The following is a 23,138-nucleotide window of genomic DNA, read 5'->3' as shown; positions in this document are numbered from 1 at the left end:
TGTGTGTGTGTGTGTGTGTCGCTGCAGCCGTGCATGTGCAATAAACAGTCATTTTTGATCGATAAAGCTCATCTAAAAAAGGTTCATTTTGGTGAAATAATAATAGTAGTTTCGTAATGGCATGATTTCCCCCCCCCCCCCCAAAAATAAAATCTACTTTCTATTTCTCATCAAATAAAATAGAATACAATAAAACTGCTTTGGCAAAACAAAATGAATGTACAAGAGTGTCTGGAATACAGTCCAATCAGAACTCCAAAGCTGGGACTCCTATTGTCTTAAAAGGCAAAGCTTCCAGCATTCCAGAAGGCCTGGACCCAGCTGGTGTCCTTAGTTGTGTTGTTGTTTCGTTGTCCTTGTCACAGGCGCTAACACATCTGTCCCACATCTGTGTCACTCAGGACCGGCGTGGCAGAGAGAATTTCTTCAGAACTGCCCAAGACCCAAGAGGTCCAGCTCCCAGTCTGAGGAGGTTGCGGGTTGTGGACCACATGGGTGGGATGCCAAGACCCCTGGCTGGACCAAAGCCAAATGTTTTGGCAACGGCGGTCCATGACGTTTGTGGAATTGATCCTGTGTGTGTGTGTGTGTGTGTGTGTGTGTGTGTGTGTGTGTGTGTGTGTGTGTGTGTGTGTGTGTGTGTGTGTGTGTGTGTGTGTGTGTGTGTGTGTGTGTGTGTGTGTGTGTGTGTGTGTGTGTGAGAGAGACAGTCCTCACAAGCAGGACTCGCGTGACTCGATGTGTAAAATCTTCTTCTCCTGCTCCTTCGTGTGACCATTGTGGAGAACAGAATACCTGAGAGAGAGAGAGAGAGAGAGAGGGAGAGAGAGAGAGAGAGAGAGAGAGAGAGAGATTATTATAAACACACACTTTCTTGAATAAAGCATAGAGCGACTTTAAAATAGACACATGGCTGGTTACAATTTTTGTTTTTTTTAAAGCTCTGAAGCCATAATTCTTACACACTACTAATAGTATTAGTACTATTAACTGGATTTCAAACAGTATGTAATGGAGAGGAAGACAATGAATATGAAGAAGTGAAAATTGTCAGTAGTTGGCAGCATTTCAGCAGGCTTTTATCTATTTAAACTGCCTTCTTCTTCTGAACACACCTCATAAGAAAAGTGTTCAGTTCCTGGCAACACACACAGTATCCTCCCTCAATTAAAGTAGTAATCATCACTGCCAGATTATCTGATCAATGATGTCTGGTGACATCGTTGGCCTGGAATGTGTACAGCATTTGAGTTTGAAGTGCCTTTTAACACAAAAGGATACAGACTTCCTGGACAGATGAAGAGGAGTTCACCAAGACCAACGATACTGTAAAGTAACTAGCCCATAGAACCACAGATCAGACTATACAATCCTTAGAATGATCACATGTCGACGTCGTGCTAACTAACCCACATTTGACAATTATCACTGTCACAAATACCACACCTGATTCTTTAGCTAGTAGAGTAGAGTAGTGGAACAGCTTGATGACCCAGAGGGCATGATTTCAGAATTATTTTTATTTCAGCAGTCAGACAAAAGTCATCCAACAAATACATACATAAATACAAGAAAAAGATAGACAACGAACATACACACATACATACATACAAATGTACAATTACACAATGTCACTGTCCAGCAGCTGCAAAATAATAAAGCTCCAGAAGCCAACAGCGGCTTGTATCTGACTAATAAATGGCACTTAACCATTCATCTACAGTGACGTTTAAGGAGCCTTCCATTCAATTCTTTCTTTGCTTGGGAAACACACCAACAATAACTGTTAAGCAGCATTGGTATCCTTCTCTTTTACAGTACCACTATTGAGCACTAACTCTAGTTCTCAGAGTCATTTCTGCACATTTCCCAAGGGAGGTCTGACGGGAAGCCGTATCAGACTGTCTGGGGTCGGGGGTTGATGGAGAGGAGATGTCAGAGCTCCCCGATGCTCGACTTCCTTAGCAAGGCATTAGCTGTGTGGCGAGGTGAGGCAGTAAAACCTCAGGAGATATTCTAGGAGTCTCTAAAAGGCTATTAATGTGCTCCTTCTCTGTACGCCTTTGGGAAAATTCAGGTTCTTTCCAAGATGCACTTAAAAGGAAATAGCTTGATACAAGTAAGAAGGACAACTCTTTTGTGTGGGACCCTGAAATATGAGTAGGCTGTTTTTCATCTCACTACAGACCCTGTCAGAACCAATCAGAGGATGTGTGACCTGGGATTGGTTCGCAATCTAAACTTCTACAGGATATTACGAATACTTCTTCTGCACTTCAGCGGAATCAAAGTTGATGCTGAAGGCTATGATATTCACTAATATGCAAATGAGGCACTACTCTCTTATATCAAAAAAGTTAATTTTGAGTGTGATAGATCTCCTTTAAATAAGGTTAATAGTTGGGTAACATTTTCAAAAAGATTAAAATATAAGATTAAAATAATATACAAAATTAACAGCTTCTGTTCAATAAAACATTTGTTATCTGGGAAAAGACTGGACCATGGTATAAAAATCTGTCAACAGAACCGAGTGCCGAGCAGCTGAAGTAACCGACCAACATCCAGGTTCCACCAAGCGAACACGACGAGGAGCATTGGTTTGGGCTGAAACAACAGAGCAGACGACAGCTACTGCTGCAGCTGCATTTCGGGAGATAAGGAAAAGCCGTCCTCCCCTTCAGGTTTACTTCAATTCACGGCCCATGTACCACGGCCGCCGTTTTCCACATAATAAGATTCATGCTCATGTGTCACCTGACAAGTATCCTCAGGTGAACAAACACAAGCCGGCCATGCTGCCGAGACAATGCACTACACCCATTGAGGACATTTCATACAGTGATTGGAATAAATCAAACAAAAACCACAAAATTCATTACTTACAATACACTCACTTTATCATCGTCTTGTGGACGAACCTCAGGCAAACCGCCTCAGTGTAGATCTATTTTGTGTGTAATTGTGCATGGCAAGCCAGTCATTTGAATAGAAAACGCAGGACACACAAACGATTATGCATGTATTTTTCAGGCCGGACGGTATTGAAATAAACACGTTGGTGAAGCTTTTAAGAGGGGCCAAATTATTTTTGTTCATTGCGGTGAAAGAAATAGAACAATGATTTTACACTGTGGATTTAGTCTTGCAGGAAAATGATGATCTACCGGGAGTTCATTGTGTGCGTCTGTGTGTGTGTGTGTGTGTGAACATTTGTGCTCTGAATGCGTTCATAAGAGTGTTTTTTGATCCTCGGCAGCAACTTTATAGGCCACGTGTGTGTGTGTGTGTGTGTGTGTGTGTGTGTGTGTGTGTGTGTGTGTGTGTGTGTGTGTGTGTGTGTGTGTGTGTGTGTGTGTGTGTGTGTGTGTGTGTGTGTGTGTGTGTGCAGGTGATTGCCTGTGTATTATGTAAGTGGTGACATGTGTGTGTGTGCGTGTGCGTGTGCGTGTGCGTGTGTGTGTGTGTCTGTCTGTTTGTGGTAATGTGTGTGCTCACCCAGACATACAAGCATACACCACATGCCACCAAAGCAGATTTTATAACCATTATAAGCTGTTTACACAGAACGCACGGACTGGGGACATTTCCCTCCTGCCAAACTGCCTGTGAAATTGACCTGGACCAGCCCGCTAATTCTGTCCGCTGCCCGAATTAAGCGCTACTCCTCTCCAGGAGACAAGCTAGCAAGTCCTACCCAGGCGGAAAGACTTAATGACTGCGGCATGGCCACATATAAACATCTCACCCTTTTGATCTCCTCTGCTGTGACTGCTGAGGAATATCTCGGTGGTGGTTTCTGTTGAAGGCGACTGTTTGTTTACCCCCGTCGTCACGGCGTACTTGAGAGGTACGAAGTCAGGAACACAGTGGTTTTTTTTCACGCACCCCACCGTATGTGTGTGGTGATTCGCCACAGAGACGAATGAGGGATTATGCACGCATTAACTTAGTGCAGGTCTGATGGTGCATTCTTTCGATTGAACACATCCATGTATTCCTGTGCACTGGCTCCCCCAGTGTGTGTAGAACGGTCAGTACGCTTCTCAGGTGCCCCATTAGTTCTAGTCCGAGGCGTTTTTGGGGGTTGAAAAAAAAGAGATGACCCTATTTGGCTATTCACTGCCAACTTGCAGAAAGCCTGCTCATTCAATCAGAATGCATTATGGGTAGCAGTGGGATTTCACCAGCCTTGGTAGACCAATTTGCTCCTCCCAGGCAGACAGGGATGGAGGAAAGAGAGTGGGGGTAGAAAAAGAAAGGAGAGAGAGAGAAAAAGAAAGGGGGGAGAGAGAGAGAGAGAGAGAGAGAGAGAGAGAGAGAGAGAGAGAGAGAGAGAGAGAGAGAGAGAGAGAGAGAGAGAGAGAGAGAGAGAGAGAGAGAGAGAGAGAGAGAGAGAGAGAGAGAGAGAGAGAGAGAGAGAGAGAGAGAGAGAGAAAATAGGAACAGGATTTGGGAGAAGATAGATGGAGATAACATGTGACAGGGAAGTGAGTGAGAGGGAAGTAAGAGATAGTGGAGATGGGAGCAGTATTGCAATTGTTTCAAAGAGTGTTAGTTATTTACACCAGTGGTCTTTCCTTGGCCATGTTGTAGATTTTGGGTGATATAACACACATCTCTTTAGACTGCGACTGTTTTGCCCGGACTCTAAGCTATGAGGTTTGAAACCCTCTGTGAGGTTTCATAACACTGTTGGAAAACTGCCGTAATCCAACCCAAAACAAATTTCGAAAAGAAATGTAGAACTGAATATTTATTTCCTTCCCGATATCAAATAGAGAGTAGTAGTTAAGTAATTTCATAAAGGGAACTTCAAGTGGCACATGATTATACTGATCAGTTTCAATAATCATTAAATGATTAGTCTTACTGAACAGATCCATTGATGACCTGCAGTAGACTCCAGGCTGCTATTGTGTATAAAATTATCCCTTTCTACTGGATGGTACTTCAACTATCACTTATACTGCACTTACCAATATGTAAATGGATATAATACATATTTAAGGAGCAATTGAAACTTTTGAAGTATAAAAAGTGGTGATTAAACGTGAGGTTGTACATAGTGAATGAAAGAGATGAAATGGAGGAAGGAAGTGATGACTGTGACAGGAAGCTGTCACAGAGTCATCACAATTCTTCTCCGGGCAATCGGGGGCAGAGAAGAATTATGGCCCATCAACATCTAAGTCCCAGAAGTTCTCATCTCCAACTCTCAACTGTTTTAACAACAACGGTCACACACATACATGAACGGTCACACACATACATGAACAGACACACACAATCACACACGCACACAAACACTGAGCTTTGAAGAGGGAAAATATGGGGCTTTTGGACGGTGTTTCTCTCTCCTTCATAACATCTGCAACATGCTAGGAATTAGGAATTATGAAGAGAGAGAGAGAGAGAGAGAGAGAGAGAGAGAGAGAGAGAGAGAGAGAGAGAGAGAGAGAGACGGTGTGTCCTAAACCTGGAGGACTTCACGGTAAGGAGCTCTCAGCATGTTAAGTACTTCCTCTACAATGACTTTATTCAATTTCTTAATTCTTTCTGCTCTTTTTTTTATTCTTGTATTTGAATCTGGTTTACTAGTCGGTTATGGAGGTCTTCTTACCTATGTCCACAGTACTTGTATTGCTTATTTTGTGAACATTTTGCAACATCTGCTTCTCTCCTCTACATTACTTTTAATTTAAACAATTCCGTTATCTCCGTTGCGATTCCAAGGGCTGTCTGAGCTGAGGAGAACATGTAGGGACTCACACAGCTAACCCTCCGGTTGTTTTGTCACAGTCAGTTAGGTAGGATGCTGAGAGGATTTGGTTTTAGCTTTTCAAAAGAGCATAAAATGTATAGTTATTCATTGTGTTCACCCTCTACCTCTCTCTCTTTTTCTTTTTTATTAAACCTTTATTTTCCCATTGAGTCACATTGAGATGACAAGATCCCTTTTCGAGGGAGCCCTGAACAAGACAGAAGCAATGCAGTTTTCAAAAAACCTACAACAAACATTAAAAGTACATAAAACAGAACATAGTAGTAGTAGATCACAGAATCATATGACCAACAGACAGCTGGGGACAGGTCTAGCTAGTGAAGCAATCACAAATTCCAACTGAATTTGCCGCAAAACCCTTCACAACTTCTCTCAGATACACACTGGGGATTTTTTTTTGGGGTATACACAACTCACATGCACACTCCAATATCTACATCTCCGAAGAGTCATGTGATCAAAGGAGAGCAGTACCACGATGCACGGCAGTGGATTGGGGTACATTAGTGTTGTGTCGTGTAGAAAAAGTGGTGAGCAGGATGTGTAGATGTTTGTGTGAAGCTGAGTCTGTGCTCTGTAAACAATAAACCCACAAACAAACTAACACATCTTCAGACCAGCGTGCCGGAAACCTGAGGGGGAGCACAATTTATTTGTCCCAATCCTTGCATATGTGTGTGTGTGCGTGTGTGTGTTTCAGTGTGTGTTTCTGTGGGTTTTTTCTGTTTACCTCTCTTTCATCTCAACAGGTGGTGAACTACATGTCGGCGGGGTGTTTGTATGTTTGTCCGGGTGGATGACAGTCTGTGCGTAGTTCTATTTGCATGTGTGTACACATGATCAAAAGCAATAGTGTCTGTGTGTGCGTGTATATGTGTCCATGTTTAATTGTGCTTGGTGTGTTTGACCTTGGTCAAAGGTGTGTGTGTGTGTGTGTGTGTGTGTGTGTGTGTGTGTGTGTGTGTGTGTGTGTGTGTGTGTGTGTGTGTGTGTGTGTGTGTGTGTGTGTGTGTGTGCAGCTAGATCCCACACCTCACAGCAGCGAACAGAGAAGAAAGCCGGAACTATAAGTGGATCAGCAAAGCTCTGAAATCTATCTGAGCTCTGTAATGAAGTAATGAAGTAACTAAACAAGTGAACAACTCCATATACGTCCGGATCGACCAGGTCCATCATAGGGACATTTAACCTTGACAAACCCTGTCGTATGACATGACATTACCTCGTGACAACACCTCATGAAATCACATCTTAAAATAACATCCCGGTGGCAGTAAGTATTTTGGGGATGTTGTAGAATGTAGTTGAATAATTTGGAGCAATCCTTCCAGCTGATTTGCATTCTGTAGAATACACTCTATATAAGTTGTGCAGCGTTTGCATTCCTGTTTTATTTTAAAGGGCTGTGTGATTGTTTTCAGACTCGCTAAATTAAGGTTAATGTGATCCTTTAAATGCAGGAATATATAAATAAGGGGATGCACAGAAACTATTAGCAGCACAATACCTCCATACTTATAAATGGCATTATATAGAGCAAGCATCCCTGACCTGTAAACCAATTATTGGGATTCTCTAGGTCACAATCTAATAAACTCAAAACAGTGCCGGAGACAAACAAGTCTGTGTGTTTAGGAGGACCTCTAGAAGTAAAGCAGCATACGCACACGCACAAAAAGACCCAGGCACACAGGTATATGAACAGACCCCAGTTCATGTCCACACACACAAAGACACACACACACAGAAACAAACACCCCCCAGCGCGCACACACACACACACACACACACACACACACACACACACACACACACACACACACACACACACACACACACACACACACACACACACACACACACACACACACACACGCACAGTGGACAGCAAACTACTGTTGTTTTCGTAACAGGATCAATAAGCATCCAGGCAACGGAATATATTGATGATTACATCAGATACTGGTTATTGGTTGTCCCTTGACCTCTACTTCCCTGCAGTCATCCCAGTCAATGAGTACTCTCAAACACACACATAGTTACACACACACAAGCGCATACACACACGCACCCACGCACACACTCACACACACGATAACTCTCACTCACACACACACACATACACAAACTCTCACACACACAAACACACACTCTCTGGGACGTGTTGTTTGTACAGTGCAGCGTGGGGCTGGGTGATGGAGTGTCTGGTCTTTTAAAGGAGCTGTAATCCATTCATCAGTCTGTCTCTGCATGGGTCTCTCTCCACAGACCCTGGAGCAGACTGTGGACTCAGCACGGGGGTTGTTAGACGCACTATCAATCCAAACAGATCGGTAAAGCTAGAGAATATTTATATATATATATAATATAGGAGGTGGAGAAGGTCCTGGGTTAGAAATTCCCAATGTCTACCATGAGGAATCCTTAGTGTCTACCTGCTCCTTATTGACGTGTAGATCACTGTCGCTTTGGATATAAGAGTTAATAATGACTTTGGACATAAGAGTTAACAATGAATGTTAATAATGGCTTGATAATGAAGCTTGAAGGTTGAGTGTGTTCCCTCTAAAGCTGGTTGATTGATTGTCTTCCCTCTAACGGTGATTGGTTGAGTGTGTTCCCTCTTAAGCTGGTGGGTTGAGTGTGGTCTGTCTAAAGCTGGTAGGTTGAGTGAGGTCCATCTAAAGCTGGTAGGTTGAGTGTGGTCCATCTAAAGCTGGTAAGTTGAGTGTGGTCCATCTAAAGCTGGTAGGTTGAGTGTGGTCCATCTAAAGCTGGTAGGTTGAGTGTGGTCCGTCTAAAGCTGGTGGGTTGAGTGTGGTCCCTCCATAGCTGGTGGGTTGAGTGTGGTCCCTCCATAGCTGGTGGGTTGAGTGTGGTCCGTCTAAAGCTGGTGGGTTGAGTGTGTTCCCTCCATAGCTGGTGGGTTGAGTGTGTTCCCTCCAAAGCTGGTCGTTGAATGCCTGTGGCAGTACCATTTAAAGAGCTATGAAATCATCATTCACTGATAACTCTGGAAATGGCGCTACCATGGGGAACAGAGTGGCCCAGGGCCACGGAGAGAGCTGCAGGCGGTCGGAGAAGGAGGGCCATGGAGCAGCTGGCTTGTTGGTGTTGGACACTCGACGGGTACGGGGTAGCACTCAAACACACAGGTATATAACACACACACACACTAGACACACTCGGCTGCACGCCCGGCCTCAGCCGCTCGTTTCACAATAACTACCGTACCATACAGCACCGTGTGTGTGTGTGTGTGTGTGTGTGTGTGTGTGTGTGTGTGTGTGTGTGTGTGTGTGTGTGTGTGTGTGTGTGTGTGTGTGTGTGTGTGTGTGTGTGTGTGTGTGTGTGTGTGTGTGTGTGTACCTCTAGACAGGCACAGGCCTGGTGTTGCAGAACCACAGGAGCAGCTTGGAAGCAGAGGAGCAGCCACTGAGAGGAAGAGGAGGAGGAGGAAGAAGAGGAAGAGGAGTAGGAGGAGGGGGAGGAGGAAGAGGAGAGGAAGAGGAGGAGGAGGAAGAGGAGGAGGAAGAGGAAGAGGAAGAGGAGGAGGGGGAGGAGGAAGAGGAAGAGGAGAGAAGGAGGAGGAGGGGGAGGAGGAGGAAGAGGAAGAGGAAGAGGAGGAAGAGGAGAGGAGGAGGAGGAGAAGGAGGAAGAGGGGAGGAGGAGGAGGAGGAGGAGGAGGAGAAGGAGGAGAAGGAGGAGGAGGAAGAGGAGAGGAGGAGGAAGAGGAGGATTTGGAGAAGTAGAGGAAAGGAGAGGAGCAGGAGAGGTAAGGAAGATTGTGGAGGGAATAAGAAGAGAGAAGAGAAGGAAGGGAGAGGACAGCCATAAGAGAGTTAGTGAATGGTGGGTGGACAACAAAGAGAAGAGAGGATTAACCAATGAGGGATTGGATGCAGTGGAGGAGAATGACAAAATGGGAGAAGGAAAGAGCGAGAGAGGAAATTTAGAAAAGGAGCCAGTCGAGTTTAATGGGAAAAATCAGAATAAGAAAGGAAGACAATTATATAAGGTAGGATGTAGAAAAGATAAAGAGAGAGAGAGAAAGAGAAAGAGAAAGAGAAAGAGAGAGAGAGAGAGAGAGAATAGGGGGGAGAGGGGGAGGAGGGAGGGGAGGAGGGACAACAAGGTTAGTTCATATCCAGGAAAATCTGAGAACAAGACAGGGAAGGTGTGTGTGTGTGTGTGTGTGTGTGTGTGTGTGTGTGTGTGTGTGTGTGTGTGTGTGTGTGTGTGTGTGTGTGTGTGTGTGTGTCTGCGTTTGTGTGTGTGTGTGTACATGCTCGCGTGTCTGCGTTTGTGTGTGCTTGGATAGGTGCGTGTTCGTGTGTATCAGAACCACACTGGCCAAGCTATGTAGCTTAAAATGTTTTGTTGCAGCCGACAAATGCCTTGCTGAAGGTCGGGTCAGCATCGGGAGGGGGTAAGAGAGTGAGGGTTTGATCTGCGTCTCCCAGAGGGACGGCCCGTACGCAGACGGCGCTCCCACCCAGAGGAGCTCTCTGCTCTGTCTGCGCTTCAGTGTTTCAGAATCAACGTTGGCCATCAAGAATCAGTTTGTTGGCCCCGACCAACAAACCAATCCTACCCTTCGGCCCGAAGAGCAGTGTTAATGAACAGAAGGAAAACACACTGGCAAGCACAGAAACATATCATGGTCTCTCTCACACACACACACACACACACACACGCAGAAGCAAGCAAGCACAGAGGCAAGCATGCACATTCACATACATACAGTCAGTGCATGTGGGGGTTTGTATCTGAATGTGTGTGTGTGTGTGTGTGTGTGTGTGTGTGTGTGTGTGTGTGTGTGTGTGTGTGTGTGTGTGTGTGTGTGTGTGTGTGTGTGTGTGTGTGTGTGTGTGTGTGTGTGTGTGTGTGTGTGTGTGTGTTTGCTGTGTGTGTGTGTTTGCTGTGTGTGTGTGTTGGGTTTGTGTTTGTCTGTGTGTAAGGAAGAAAGACAGCCATCCAGATGGCATTGAGCCTATGTCAGAGGGAGAGATGTTTGCGACAGGAAACACACCAGACACTGAGAACAGGTTTTTTTTACCCAGAGTGCCATGGAGCAGAGCTTCCTGTTTTGACCGGTGTTTATTTTTGCAAAACAAAATCCAGACAAAATGAGGGAAACACAATGCAAGTGTTCAGATAGACCACTGCACACACAAGCACACACATAATCAGACACACACATAATCACATACAAACCCAATCAATCACAAATATGTCATCAGAGGAATAAATGCTACACAGACTAAAGTACAAACAAACACAAAAGCACACACACACAAACACATAACTGGGCACAAACACACACAGACTCTGTCATACCGCTTCCGAGGAATTCTGTTACTACAAAACAAATGATCAGTCTTGCAGAACACGCCGGCAGGACACACACACAACAGGAAACACAGTGAGAGGAGAACGAGAGAGAGAGAGAGAGAGAGAGAGAGAGAGAGAGAGACAGGATAGGGAGAGAGGGAGAGAGAGAGACAGGATAGAGAGAGAGGGGGAAGGAGGGAGAGACAGTGAAATGGAGAGAGGGAGATAGTCAGAGAAAGAGGGCGAGAGGGAAAGAGAGAGAGACAGCGCTAGGGAGAGAGGGAGAGAGACAGGGAAAGAGGAAGAGAGACAGAGCATGAGGGAGAGAGCAAGAACGAGTGACAGAGAGACAAAGAGAGCAAAAGAGAGGGAGGGAGGGAGGGAGGGAGGGAGGGAGGGAGAGGAGTGTGCCACTGCCTCCTCTCTACTTTATGTTTTGATAATTGTAAAATTTGCTCAGGTTAAAATTCAACAAACACTGCGTTAATTAGAACAGTAACAGCAACCTCTGAAAGCAGGCCATGCTTCCATATCCCATTCATCACAACCTCACAACAACAACAGGGTAAGTGAACCACATTGGCTCAACCCTCACAAATCCCCACAGAGGCATCCAGGGGTGGTTAGGAGTGTCACGCCTTGCGTCGCTAGTTCCCCCCAGTGCTTTGATTTTGGAGGGGAGTTTGCTATGTGCAGCGTAGCGTCAAGTTAGCGGTGGAGTACACCCAAAGTTCTGTTTCACTTGGTCCTAAGCGCGGTTCTGAGTGAGCTCTGCTCTGTCAGGATAGGATGGATGGGATTTCACTGCTTCGAGTATCATGGGAGACATTTTAAAAGATTTGGTTTCTTTGCTTCACGGCATCTTTGCAGCAGGAACTTTATTACTTTGGATTTATAAAGCTTTGACATTAAATGCATGGGTATAACTAGATTTGCTAATTTGAAACAGACAATTAATGTCGAGCTATTTAAATGATGTCATGTAAATGTTAAATGAACCGCGACGAAGCAGTCAGCCTTTAAAATTTCAGTTTATCATGCCGGGAAAAAATAGTAAGAAACTACAGGTAATTAGTTTTGTTAATTATGTGTGTGTCATTACAAACGTTCCCAACTGTGAAAGATTGAACCAACACCTGATTGGTTGAAAGTAGCAGTGAGGATATTTGATTGGTTGACGGTTGTCAGGGGATGTTGGAACAAGCCTATCAGTTAAAAGGATTCAGGCGACCAAACAATTCCTCATTTTGGGAAGAAGGTTCAGTAGAATAGACTGTGGAAGAGTCTAACCAACGCAAACAGCAGTTGGAGACAAGGTCAGCCATTACGTTCAAAGCCTGATCTCCATCCAGCCGACTCCTCCAGTCTCGAAACTTCAGGTTTGTAACAAGAATCAACCGTGCTTTTCAGTCCGTCCTCTTTCGAATTCCTTTCCACATTGTTTCTCTCCTCTTCTTCTATTTTCCCCTCTTTTCTTAACCCTTCCCTTTGCCCCTCTCTGCTCCCCTCTCTGCTCCCCTCTCTGCTCCCCTCCCTGCTCCCCTCCCTGCTCCCCTCTCTGCTCCCCTCTCTGCTCCCCTCGCCACCTCTCCCATGCCCTCCTCTCCTTTTCCTTTAGTCCTCCTCCATTCCTATGTATTCTTCTTCTCCTTTCCTCCCTCCTCCGCTCTCATTGTCCTCCTCACCTTCGATCGACTCCTCTCCCTTCTTGTCCTCTCCTTCCTGTTAAACCTCATCTCCTTTTTCCTCTCCTCAAACTATTCTCTTATCTCCTCTCCTCTCCTCTACTCCATCATGTCTCCTGCCCACTCGCTCACCTCTTCTCCTCCCTCTCTTCTCCCTCACCTCTTCTCCCCCCTCTCTTCTCCCTCACCTCTTCTCCCCCCTCTCTTCTCCCTCACCTCTTCTCCCCCCTCTCTCTCCTCTCTTCTCCCTCACCTCTTCTCCCCCCTCTCCCTCCTCTCCTCTCCCTCTCCCCTCTCCCCCCTCTCTCCCCCCTCTCCTCTCCCCTCATCCTCCCTCTCTTCCCTACCTTCCACCTTTGAATCTCCTGTCCTCCTCTCCCTCTGTTCCTCTTGTCTAATAGTAAGAGGTGTGCGTGTGCGTGCGTGCGTGCGCGCGCGCGTGCGTGCGTGCGTGCGTGCGTGCGTGCGCGCGTGCGTGCGTGCGTGCGTGCGTGCGTGCGTGCGTGCGTGCGTGCGTGCGTGCGTGTCACCAAAGACGGCCACCGACTCTAAACTCAGAGCCAACTCAGGAGAGAGAGTGACAGAGTGGACGGGAAAGAGAGAGCTGAACCATAAGCCAGTGATAAGCCAGTAAATATTGGGAAATATGATGAATAAGCCTGACGTGAAGCAGAACAGACCCGAAGCGAGAGGAGTATGAGATTAGGGGGATTATTGATCCGTCTTGGATCTAAAGGAAAGCCCCGTTAGAGACGCAGACTTCGGCCCCACAGGATCTCATTTTATAGCTTGTTCGCTTTGTGATAATATCAATTTATATCTACTTTACTTTTGGTTTGTGATTGAACATCAAACCCATGACGACCAGAGATGACCAAGACAAACTCCCCACTGCCCTATTCCCACTGCTGTTGCCAATAATAAGAGTGTGTCCATACGATAAAAGCAGAAAAGTTCTTTTGTATTTAGACGTTATATATTGAGTGGTGCAAGTTGTTACATCAATGCTTGCATGCGTGAGGGGGTTTGTGGTGTTTTGAAGGGGCAGCAAAATTGTAGAACTTCAGTTAACTTCATGCAAATAAATGCGTAGTGCTGTGCGAGTTTGTCCATGTGATTGGACAATCGACCTTCTGTGAGTACTGTCAACCACGAGGACAAGGATGTAAAATCCCCACAAGCAGCAACTCGAGAGGCTGTGGGGCGATGCGACCTGATGCCAATCAGGTGACATCGTGTCTGTTCTGTCCAGGACATTACTATCAGGTATTAAAGGGCTGCGTGTCCTTGTGTCGGTACGGTATGCTTACCTCAGTGGAAATAAATGGCATGCTGATAAATGCTTAGAAATACGAAACAGGATAAGATCGGCAAATAGTGTGTTTTATGGTTTTGGAACGAGATGAAAAGAATAATACATGTATTACAGGTTGAAAACTTCCACTTCACTCTGTCATTTAAGCCTTAGTGGAGTGCCTGTATTATGAAATTGATTGTTTTCCATTTCATTGTTTCCTATTGCACTCAACAGACTTATGTTAAACCAAGCAAAAAACAAAACTTCATGATTAAAGCACGCGTGGAGCTTTGGATTGGATAAAACGCAATAGGAAGAAAACTAAATAACATCCCCAGCAAAGCAGAAGGCGTGTGACGCACACGTGCACACCTCTTCCTTGAATGTTTTCAGAAGATTCATCAGGCTTGAAACCAACTTTTTATCACATAATTATTAATTATTAATTAATTATTAATTATGATTCATGGAGGCCCTTCAGGGCTGAGTCAATGCGTCAGAAAACACTTTCAGCAAAATTATATTAAACAGAACGCATTTCTCTCCCTTGTTAGAGATTGGATGTTGTTGGAGTAATTGCGAAGACGGTTCCAGATTTCTCAGAGCACACACCGCTTTTTTGTCTTCCATCTATTCGTTAAAATAAAATTGTGTATGCCACATAGCAGAAATTATGAATACAGTGAATGTGTGCGAGGATAAGGAGATGTTTGGCGCGGTACTAGCTGAAACGGTACTAGCTGAATTGATTTGTTTTATAGTTTTGTTTTGGAGCTTAGAGAACAGCACTGAAAAGGGCCGGGTGGCTTCAATACAGCATAGAGCTTGGAATCTCACAATACTATCTGAATCTGTTAAAGGTAGCTGCAGTCATTAGGTAAAGCGTTTCTGAAGAAGATCTGAGTAAAGGCTGAGATATAGTCCTCGAGGGGACCACCACAACTTATTCACAACACAATCTTCATTTTTTGATATGTAACGCTTTTTCGAAGGCAAAGAGAGATTGATTTCTGTCTGCTGGTAGAAACTGATATCGCTACTGCATACTTCAGCAGATTGGATACGAAATGCCCTTTAAAAAATGCCCCAGATAATACTGCTGAAATACTTCTAAAGGCAAACTCTCCTTTTCCATGTCTGAAAACACAATATTTTAACACTACCAAGACACATAAAATACCGTGAAGAGGCAGATTGTAACCCTCAGAACATCGTCATTACCATCTGCATTACGGCATTACGGTTTACGTTTTGAGGAAATTAAAATGCTCAATCTAAATAAAGTCAATAGCTACATTCAGTAAGTATTTAAAAATACTAGACGATAAACAGATCACAAGAAGCCAAATAGCTAAAATACTTGGTGAGAAGCCACACAAAACACCTCCATATACATACCTGTCTTGTATGAAAGTGCATATGTTGTCTTCGATGTATGCTTGGATGTGAAATGGTCTGCTGGTTTGGAAGTTCATCTGCTCAGTTTAGTATGTTAGTATGTGCAGGTTAACACTAAATGTAGGTGTAGTATTTAGTATCTTAACCAGTTTTTGAATCATTTTTTACGTTGTTTGTTCATGATCCATGTTAATTTGTATTCTAAATTCAATGTGGCATGAGCAGGTTTGCATAGTAACATGTATGTTACCAAGGTTGCATACAGGCAGACCACTGCCGGCTTCATTCTCTCTGTCCAGGAGCGAGACGAAAATGCCAGCACACATAGTGAATGTGAATGTGAAGGGGTTTAATATGAATAGTGTGATCTCCATTCAGATGTCCATGGGCCAGCAGGAAATCACCCGGAGAGGTGATGGGATTGATTGTGTGAACCTTAATCAGAGTGTTTTGTGTGCTCCGAGCTCTGCTCTTTCAAACCAGGATTAGAATATCCTTTATTTTCATCATCTTTAATGCCCGTCCATTCAGACACGACCTTTCCACCCACTGTGCCGACCCAGTAGCCTGGGTGGGGGTTGGCGTTTTAGGAAATCTGGATGAAATATGCTTTAGGGTATTAAACGAAGCAACGAGGGGCTGTTATAATGAGAATGCACCCGGTCCATTATACCCCGGACTTCGAATCTCAGGCTCAGATTTAACATTAGGATATGAATACAAAGGGCTGGCTTCTCCTAATACGTCCCTGCTATCAGGAGACAAAAACAGGAAAATAAACAACAGAAGTTGGGCTGGAAAAGGTGAGCCTGGAAAATGGAGGAGGACCATCCTTAAGTCTCTCACTTAATCATAGGCTGGTCAGGATGTTACTTTACCAGATGGTTTTCCAATACATTCCAACCAATCATATAACCATTGAATACCAGAAATACTCTAATATATATATATACACAATAAATATATATATATATATATATATATACACAATAAATATACTCTAACAATAGACCTACTCTGACACTAGATCTATAGATCTATCAAAGAATAGATACTGTCAGAGACTACTCTAACAGTACACAAACCGTTACAATAGATCTACTCTATCAGTATGGACAGAAGTAGACGGCCGCACAAATTCTGAAGGAAAAAAAACGCATCCAACCAAACGTTTAAATGCGAGCACCTTGAAAGGTTAACGTGAAATGCTGATTCACATGGTCATCACAACCACGACATCCTCACAACGATTACGGCGCCAACGTGACAACCCCCGTCCCCCCCACCCCCACCACACACCCGCCCCGACAAACCACACCCCTGGCCCGCGTCTCCGCGACAGAACCGCGATCGCGACTCACTTCAGCACGTGCGTGGAGCCGTTGATCTGCGTGGCCGTGCAGGGCCCCCGCGGGACCAGCAGGGAGGGCCGGCGATACCGCTTCCTCCCGCAGCACAGGATGATGAGGAAGGCCCGTCGGAAGGACTTGTTGAGGAAGGCGTAGAGGATGGGGTTCAGCATGGAGTTGATGTAGCCCAGCCACAGGCACGCCACCCACAGCTGGCCCGGCACCGTGTAGTCGATGAAGGGGTCGACCACGTTGGTGACAAAGAAGGGCGCCCAGCACAGGCAGAAGCAGCCCATGATGATGCAGAGCGTCTTGGCCGCCTTGGTGTCCATGCGCATGCGGTGGTTGCGCTGGTTGGCGGCCGAGTCGCCGGCGTCGCCCGCCCGCTGCAGCATGCTGATCTGCCGCGCGTGGGCGCGCGCCGTCACGTAGATGCGTTGGTAGGCCAGCACCATGAGGACCAGCGGGATGTAGAAGGCCACCACCGAGCAGGTGAGCGCGTACGGCTTGTTGACCATGAAGACGCACGCCGTGGAGTTGCTGCCCTCGCTGTGGCGTCGCTCCTCGACCTATAGGGAGCCCCGGAGGGGTCAAGGGGTCATGGTTAGAAAGATAGTATGACCTTTTTATGCTTATTTTTTATCACGTGTTATTCAACGCCTTCATGAACTGGCTAAATGCAATGTCGCTATTAGCCGCGGAAACGCGAGTTAACATCGAGACATTTAATTAAATGGCAAAACTATTATTTGTCTGGCATTTAGGCTTTGAATTGGCTGAATGATTTGTTTCTAAATGCTTTCCCTTAGACTGTAGAGGTGCTAACTAGCTGCTGTGCTGACGACTTTGGTTTTCTGTGGTACTGCATTCAGCTTCTTCGATCGTAGTTCCAGCAGAGTGGGAAGAGGAGCCTATTTACAGTTCTCAATAAAAGTTCACAAACGTTCATGACCCAATAGCTCGCCCATGACCCGGTGTTTTTAATAATCACACAAAGCGGCTACAATGGATATCTAAATCCAAGGCCAGGAGGTCGGTGCTCTTTGAAACCTAATTTAGCAAAGTCCTCTGTAAAAGCACAACTGAGGAAAACGCAGTCAATACTACACAATATACCCTCAAATTGATATTTTGCAAATGTACAGTCCTGACAGCAAAACCCAGCTGGATATTCTCAGAGACGCACACACACACACACGCACGCACGCACGCACACGCACACACACACACACACACATCGATAAAGGGGGGCGTTCTCCAAAGACCTTCAGTAAAACCTTTGTTCCCCACTGTGCTGATGGAGAGCCCATAGAGCTAGAGAAGAGTCAGTGCAGACAGGAGGTCATGAATCACACAGACCTCTGGTCCTTCCGCTGAGCAACACCAGTATGATCAATTCCCACACTTTCATTTCATGAATGAACCATTAAGTTGTGCGTGCGCTCCACGGGGAATGCAAACAGTGACACTTTTTTTCTACTCTATTACGTCTTAAGCATTCATCCGTTCAGACGTATGGTGTGTACCGTGCAGTAGGTGATAAAGTCTAATGGCTGCTTCAGACTAAACGATTCTCAGACGTTCCTCCACGATTTAGCATTGCACCCTATTAGATCACAGAATCGTGAAATCTGGGTTTGTCTCGTCGGAAGACTTGCCACACTACAAACTTTGTATCAAAGATTCGAGTGCGATGCTCTAGAATCTTTACTTTGTGCCGTTCACTTCACACGCAACCCAGCACTGTTCCTCAGCGTAGTGCAGTGAAGTCTAGTTAGTAAACACTGCCTGTGAGCTCCGGCTGGTCGCGGGATTCCCTCACGCAACTGGTGGCAGGGTTCCCTCCATGTCAACAGTGGATTCGTCATTGCAATCCCCCCAAAATTCAAGCATGCCAGACTTTTCATCATGGGGTTTCCGAACGTTGCAGATGAAAAAATCTCAGATCACAAACATTTCACATTGCAAGACCTTGTTTCGTCGCCGACTTTTCAAAATTGTGTACGATCCTGCAATTCAGGCTGAAATCATGTAATCTGAACCAGCTATAAGCAGGATCTTTAATCTAATATTTGTAGATATCAAGATATACACAGTCAGATGTGGACATGTCATGTGTTTATAATCTAGTCCCTGTTCTGTCTCCAGGTATGGGGGTGTGTAGCCTGTGAGAGAGAGATAGGATAGTGAAGACAGATGAGTAGGGCACTGTAGAGTAAATGCAGCTAGTTTTAAATGGAGCGGAAAAAGAAACCTCAGCAGCAGAATACGACGAGGCGGAACCAAGGCGACAAACATCGCTTTTGAGTTGTCCCTTAAACGTTAACATTATTTCTGTTTAGAAACTCTTCCCCTTGAGTTGCCAAATATATAAACCTGTATCATCACGTCTTACAGACTCCCTTGAGAAAGTTGCTTCCCTATCCACACTGATTCGGGTTTCCCTGACTGTGTGAGGACACAGGGCGGTTTTTAAATAATGAGCCTGGTATAAAATGACATGCAATGTGATGTCTGTACGGGGTCTGAAGCATTTCATGGCACTCCTTACCAAGGCTATTGACCTGCTATGGGAGAAAATTACTGAGGTTTAAAAGGAGTTTAAGTAATATCTTGCCTACAACCTAAACCAGTGTGGAAAAAAGCAGTCAACTAAGGGCCCTATCCCAAGGGGATTCCATGTGTCTCCTGATAGCCCTCTGAAAGAAGCTCCTTATTTTATGTTTGGATTAGTGCTGGCCCAAGTGTGACCGGTGACCACAGAAGCTGCTATCCTTCTATATTCACTTACCTCATACTATTTCTCAAATCACTTATATGTTATGGTTAACTAAATATTGTCACGAATGAAAGTGAACTCTGTATTAATATTTGGTTAAAGGAGACATTATCTGGCTCATATGAAGTACACCTTTTGCCGATCAAGAGATGGACCCTGGTTAGTCAGCTGACTGTAACTTGGCCCTCCATCTCTCACGTTGCTTACACTAACTTAAAGGTTAAAGTTAACTAGTTAATACTACAGTTAGAGTCAAACACTGCCTGCTTTATGAATGTATTCTACAATCACATACACTGGTTATCAATTGTTTGAATGCATGCTTATTCTCTAAGTAGATTGTCATTGTGTTCATGTATGTCCTAACTTTATGTTAATCCCATGTGGCAAGGGGGATTTTTTTAAACATGGCTTATCTCATAAGCAAATGCAGTTATTTATTTCTGTTTTAAATCAGTTTAATTAATAAGGTGACGAGTAGATTTCAATCACAGTATTTTACTGCCCTACATGATATTACTGTAATGTTTAGGATGTAATTTCTTTACACTGTAATTTTCAAGATGCTCAATCTTTACACTGTAATATGCTGAGGACTCAGGGAAGGAGGAAGTGCATGTTTAGTTAATGGGTAGGGGGAAGACACACAGAATATAACCTGAGGCCTGATGCCAGATCAGGAGTTCTTTGCAAACCAACTCAGGTTTTGTTGTTACTTCTGTGCAAGTGATACCAAAGTCTTTCAAACCTTGTCCTTCTCGACCTGTCTTGTTTTGTTAAACTGTTAAAGTGTGGGATTTTATCCACAACTGTAACTATTGATTGGTTTATACTATCTTGTTATTTAGCAGACACTTTTATCTCGGGAGAATTACAGTGATTTCAGATGCAGGTCATTAAGGAGGACGCAGTTGTTAGGGCATCTTACACAATGAAGCCTACTTGGTAGATTGCTCTCCCAGTACCCTTTGCCTGGGAGTCCAAGTATTATATCCTGGCCCGAAGAAAAACTTTTCATAATTTCCAAAGTAATTAAAAGGAGTACATTGGTAACAGAATCTGCATTCAGAGTCCTTGTTGGTGTTTGGACCATGGTTCCCGCGGTGTTCCAGGGATCTGTGGCGGGGACAGGGCCAGGCTTGGAGGCGAGGTGTTGGGACAACATTCAGTGTTTAATGAGACCCTCAGAGAATGGCAAGTGACTTCATATGCTGGCCCTGATGACCCCAAAATGTGGTTAAACGTGATTGTGTTTGAATTCATCGTGCATGCCTTTTCTCATTCAAGCGTTGCAAAGAATGAATATAAGTCGGGGTCTGTGTATGCTTTGCCGTCTGTGTGTTTGTTTGTGTGTGTGTCTGTACATGCAAGCACAACAAACACGTGGACACACAAACAAACCACACCAGTGGTGACAGAATGATAAAATCCTCTTAGTGCAAAGCAAGTGTGTCTTTGACAAAAGACAGGAAGTCAGGCGGACGGACATCGAGACAGACAGGAAGGCAGACATGAATGTATAATTCAGCTCTGCGTTTTCTTGGTCAGATGAGTACTTTGCGTCTCCTCTCCTCTCTCAGCTCTCTTTTATGTCTCCCCCCTGCCACCTCTCCTTCCCTTTCTCCTCCCCTCTCCCCTCCCATCGTCACTCGTCTTTACCATTCGTTCCCTCCTCTCCTCTCCTCCTTTCGTGTCTCCTCCACTGTTTCCTCCCCTCCTCACCAATCTGCTCCTCTGCTTCCCTTCCCCTCCTCACCCATCTTCTACTCCTCTCCTCGCTCCCTCTGCCTCTTCCTACCCTCCCCTCCTTCTCCCCCCTCACCTATCGTGCAGAGGTCATGGTGGAACGAGCTCCCTGCCGATGTAAGGACCGCAGAGTTGCTCACCAGCTTCCGCCAAAGACTCAAGACTCCCCAGTTCAGAGTTCACCTAGACTCTGCATAGTCCAACCCGTCCACCCCCCCTACTTACTGTATGTTGTACGTCCTGGCACTTAATGTGCACACTGACTGTATGTCGTATTTAATCATGGTGCTTAGTTATGTAGCTCCTTATCCTAACTATTTTTGTTGCATACGGGGAATGGGTTAACCTAGCAATTGTTCGTCTTTTGCATTTGGCTCTATGAACATCCTCATTGTACCGACAGAGATATTTTACTTTCACTTTCTTATTTCTTTCGGACAACACTTACCACATGGTAGATGCCGATGCTGTTCCAGCCTTGCATTATGGGTAGGAAGGAGATGACGGTGGGGATGACCCAGCAACCCCCGATCATCAGCGTCACCCGCAGAGGGGTCATCTTGTTATGATAGACCAGCGGCTTGCAGCAGATCGCATAGTACCTGCCCACACACACACACACACACACACACACACACACAGTTGAGTTGTACATGATGCAACTTATGTCAATATTGCAACATAACACACATGTATGTATCTGCACGTGTGTGTGTGTGTGTGTGTGTGTGTGTGTGTGTGTGTGTGTGTGTGTGTGTGTGTGTGTGTGTGTGTGTGTGTGTGTGTGTGTGTGTGTGTGTGTGTGTGTGTGTGTGCGTGCGTGCGTGCGTGCAAACTCCTTTGCTGAGCGAGATGTTTCCTTAAAGAGGTTAAAGGACAGCCGGATGCTTCAGCTTCAATTAAATCACCCGCCCCCTCCAACCCCCGCCCATCTTCAACACAGACCCATGTGTTCATTCATGACTCAAAGGGACGGTGGACGGACTGATGGTGGGCTAGGGTCACTCTGCTAAACTCCATGACACCCCAGGACCGCGCCCAGTGCAGTCCTCAACTGCTGGAAACTGGGAGCTACCAAGTACGGCCACTGTCTTCTCAGGATGGACACACCGGGAGCTGCCCAGTACAACCACAGGCTTCTACTGGTGGACAATGGGAGAGGCCTAATACAACCGCAGTATTCTACTGGTGGACGTTATTCACTGCAAAAATGCTTTCTTGAGAAATTCGAGACAACATTGTATTGCTCTCTCACTACCCTGGTGTCTCAAACTGATGTTTTGTGTAGTTGTCAGGCTGATTCTCATCTCCTGGAGGATGAACGCTTTCATTAAATGATCGTGTGATCAAGAAGTGATTGTTTCCCCTTCCTCCATGAATCCTTGGTTCACCTTGTCTAATTTATAATAGAGTGTAAAAGGAGAGGCTTGAAATCCAGTAGTGCATCCTTAACCTGCCTCAGATGGCTTAGTTAGTGATGACTCATGCTTCAGACCTGCCACTGTGTGCTTTGGTAACTCCATAGAAAACTTTGAAAGGTAGCAATTTAAAAACTAAGAAACAAGCATAAATCTGTATTAAAATATCACATAGCTACCAGCTCAACAAATCCTAGATCCCTGCCAATCCCGTCCCTATTGTCTCCCTGATGGTATTAAGAATGTACGTATGTTTGGACATTAAGAGATTCATTTGGGTGTCTAATGTGTCGGTATAATCCTGTGTCAGCCTACTCCCAGTGAGAGCTGTTCCACAGTAATCATTG

General features: G+C 45.1%; 1 protein-coding gene across 1 annotated transcript; it reads right to left on the bottom strand.

The window, feature by feature from the left end:
* Positions 1-708: 708 nt before the first annotated feature.
* On the bottom strand, positions 709-22,028 carry htr4 (5-hydroxytryptamine receptor 4). Its single transcript, XM_056600137.1, has 4 exons — positions 21,822-22,028; positions 16,861-17,417; positions 9,155-9,220; positions 709-795 (listed from the first exon to the last, which is right to left on the bottom strand). Exons 1-3 carry the CDS (start codon positions 22,026-22,028, stop codon positions 9,157-9,159), a joined length of 828 nt encoding a protein of 275 aa, XP_056456112.1. The 3' UTR covers positions 709-795; positions 9,155-9,156.
* Between the last annotated feature and the right edge of the window lie 1,110 nt (positions 22,029-23,138).

Source organism: Gadus chalcogrammus, chromosome 10 (assembly GCF_026213295.1).
Source record: "Gadus chalcogrammus isolate NIFS_2021 chromosome 10, NIFS_Gcha_1.0, whole genome shotgun sequence".
Classification (NCBI taxonomy): Eukaryota; Metazoa; Chordata; class Actinopteri; order Gadiformes; family Gadidae; genus Gadus; species Gadus chalcogrammus.
This window is presented reverse-complemented; position numbering and strand designations above follow the sequence as displayed.